A 3,121-nucleotide genomic window follows, 5' to 3' on the forward strand; every position below is an offset into this window, starting at 1 on the left:
ATCATCGGGGCGTCCCTTTACATGGGACAGCTCTCCTGACAGGGCTTTTCTCGTGACGGGGCGATCACGGTGAAGGAGCGCCCTGCCGTGGGCCGTCCCCGTGGGGCCGTCCCCGTGACGGGCTGATCCCAGTGACGGAGCATCCCCCTTCACGGGGCGTCCCTCGGGACAGTAACTCCATGGCGCTGCGGGAACGCGCCCGCACCGCAACCGCACCGCAACCGCACGGCCGCCGGGGCGGGGCTCAGCGGCCCAGGCACGCACGTGGCTGCTGCCGGCGGGAGCCAGGCCACGCCCCCTCCATCGAGCCCCGCCCTCCGGCGGAAGCCCCGCCCCCCAGCGGCCCGTCGCCGCGCCCAGGCCTCGCGAGCCGCTGGCGCAGTCGCGATTGTTGAGCATGAAGCCATCGATGTTCCCGGCGCTCGTTCGGCGCTGCCTGCGGACGGCGCTCGTCGCCGCTCCCCCGCGCGCGGCCCCGCGGCGGCGTGGGCGCAGGCGGTGCGGGGAGCGGCGCATGCGCGGTGTCGGCCCCAGCGTGCTTCCGCGCGTGCGCGCGGCGCGGCGCTCCCTTTCTGCCCCTCGCTGGAGCCGCCATGGCGCCCGTGGTGAGTGTGTGCCGGCCGCGTCGACCCGCTCCGCTCCCCGTCCGTCCCGAGCCGCTCCCCGCTCTCCCCTCCCGGCCGCTCGGGTCCGCCCGACGCCGCTCCCGGTTGGCCCGGCCCGGTTTCGTGCTGCTCGGGCCTACGCGTGGTGCCGGGCCCGCGCCTCGTTCTCCTCCTTCCACCGGGCCCAGGAGGGCGGTGCGGGATGCGCGGGGCCCGGCCCGGTTCCCCTCCCGGTTCCCCTCCCCGAGCCGCCGTCCCCTCCCGGCTGCCCCGCCCCGTCCCTGTGGTGTGCCCCCATCCCCTCCCCGCGTCGCCCTCTCACCGCTCTCCTCTCTTCCCGTCCCGCAGAAGAAACCCGCGGCGAAGGGTGGCAAAAAAAAGAAGCAGGTGCTGAAGTTCACGCTGGACTGCACGCACCCGGTGGAGGATGGCATCATGGACGCCGCCAACTTTGTGAGTGCTGGGGCTGCTGGGGGTGGGCCCGCTGCTCCCTGTGCCCCTTGGGCGCTGCTGGAGGTTTGCTGCTGCTCACCGGTTTGCAGCTGGAGTGTGTCTGTCCCTGCCGGGTTTTGTTTCGTATTGAGCTTTGAGAAGCAGCACTGGAGCAGAGCTCCGGGTCCTGCCGCTGTTTGGTGGGGGCTTTCTGTCCAGCTTTGCTTGTTGCTGTGTTCAGACACAGGCACACATCTGAGACATGGGTTTGTGGTGGTGTCCTTTGGGAACAGTTCATTTGGAAGGGACCTACAGGGTCCCTTGCTCAGGAGAAAGCAGAATGTGTCTTGCTGTTTTGCTCTGCTCAGAACGTAGGAAATGTTGTCTTACTTTAACAACATGGTCCTTTCAGCCTTTGGCACAGCACTTTGTGCAGGGGTGAGTGCGTTGGTGTGAGCTGTGGTGTCAGTCCTGGGAGCTCTGAGAGTTTCCCACAGGGGAGAAGCTTCCCCTCATTCTTTGTTGGCGTGTGGTCGTTTTGCCTCTTCTTAGTCCTGACCCAGAAGGGGGAATGCTGAGCACAAAGAGCTGCCAGCAGCGCTGACGAAGCCTCCGTTCCCTCTTTCAGGAGCAGTTCTTGCAGGAGCGGATCAAAGTGAACGGGAAAGCTGGCAACCTGGGTGGTGGCGTGGTGACCATCGAGAGGAGCAAGAGCAAGATTACTGTTACTTCAGAGGTGCCTTTCTCCAAGAGGTGAGGATGTATGGGTGCCGCAGGGTGAGGCTGCTGGCTGTGCTGGGCCCTGTGCTGTGTGAGGCACTGCACAGCCCTGGCACTGTAGCACTGGGCAGTCTGTGCTGGTTGTGTGGTGTCTGGGTCATGAGGGCTGTGGGTCCTTTGTTTATAGTGGCATTGAGCTGTGCTGTGCAAGTTTTCCCTGCCCACTGCTGTGGGTGTGTGTCACGAGGAGGTGCTTGGTTTTCCTTGGGTTGCAGTGCTCGGTGAGGATGGCATCGTTAGTGCTAATGCCAGGGGTGCAGGATCTGAACCTCTAAAATGGGGTGGTGTGAGGAAGCACTTAAAGTGATGCCTTGCATCTTTATGGCTGCATCCACAGGCTGCAGAGGAACAGCCTCTTCCACCCTGGGCCTCTCTTGGGTTGCGAGGAGCTTCTCCTCAACCCCCTGCACTGACAGCACCCAGTTAAGCACCACGTGCAGTACAGCAACTGTTTCTGAATGATTTTTTTAAACAAACGTGGTTGAGAAACCTCAGCAGGATGGCTGTGTGGGAGGTACAGCTGACAAGAGTGGAATTTGGAGCGGGGTGCTCCTTTGCTGAGCACAGCTTTAGCATCCTGCTGGTGTTTTGGGGTGGCCATTGTGTGTGCCCATGCCAGGTACACATCCAGGCTGTTCCTCCTTGCCCTCATCCTGCTGCCTGCCTGCCTGGTTCTCACCTGACATTTCTGTCCCTTATCTGGCCTTGATAATGTTGACTTTTGCTGCGGGCAGAGATAGCGAGCGGGGGGAACCTGAGGCTCAGAGCGGTGGGAAGAGGTCGGTGTGTGATGGTGCTGCTGGTGGCACCAGAACTGCAGGCTGGGGGGCTCCGCTGGGGCGCAAGGGGGGTGCTGGGGGTCACAGGGCATGGGTGCTCTGCCCTTCCCCAGCCCCGGGGGGGCTCTGGGGGTGGGTGCTCCTTTGCTGAGTGGGTGTGTGGTTGGGGTGAATGGAGCAGGGGGGTCCTGGCGGCCTCACCCCGCGGGCAGAGCTGTGCCGAGCCGCTGTCGCCCCGCAGGTACCTCAAGTACCTGACCAAGAAGTACCTGAAGAAGAACAACCTCCGTGACTGGCTGCGCGTGGTGGCCAACAGCAAGGAGAGCTACGAGCTGCGCTACTTCCAGATCAACCAGGACGAGGAGGAGGAGGAGGAGGAGGACTGAGCGCACGCGGAACCCGAAACGTTTTGTACATTTTTTCCTGAAATAAATTGTGGGAAAGAATCGTTCCCGCTGCGTTCCCGGCTCAGGGCGCTGAGGGGAGGGGGGCGGGGCGGGCCGTGACGTCACGGGGCGGGGCCGC

At 63.7% G+C, this 3,121-nt stretch overlaps 1 protein-coding gene across 1 annotated transcript; it reads left to right on the plus strand.

Moving 5' to 3' along the window:
* Window positions 1-507: 507 nt before the first annotated feature.
* Window positions 508-3,011, plus strand: RPL22 (ribosomal protein L22). Its single transcript, XM_065737783.1, has 4 exons — window positions 508-605; window positions 954-1,058; window positions 1,666-1,790; window positions 2,838-3,011. The coding sequence occupies exons 1-4, from the start codon at window positions 594-596 to the stop codon at window positions 2,980-2,982; spliced, it is 387 nt and encodes a 128-aa protein (XP_065593855.1). The 5' UTR covers window positions 508-593; the 3' UTR covers window positions 2,983-3,011.
* The last annotated feature ends 110 nt before the right edge of the window (window positions 3,012-3,121 follow it).

This window comes from Cyrtonyx montezumae, unplaced genomic scaffold (assembly GCF_038088225.1).
Source record: "Cyrtonyx montezumae isolate F1298 unplaced genomic scaffold, pur_monq_1.0 scaffold_21, whole genome shotgun sequence".
Lineage (NCBI taxonomy): Eukaryota > Metazoa > Chordata > Aves > Galliformes > Odontophoridae > Cyrtonyx > Cyrtonyx montezumae.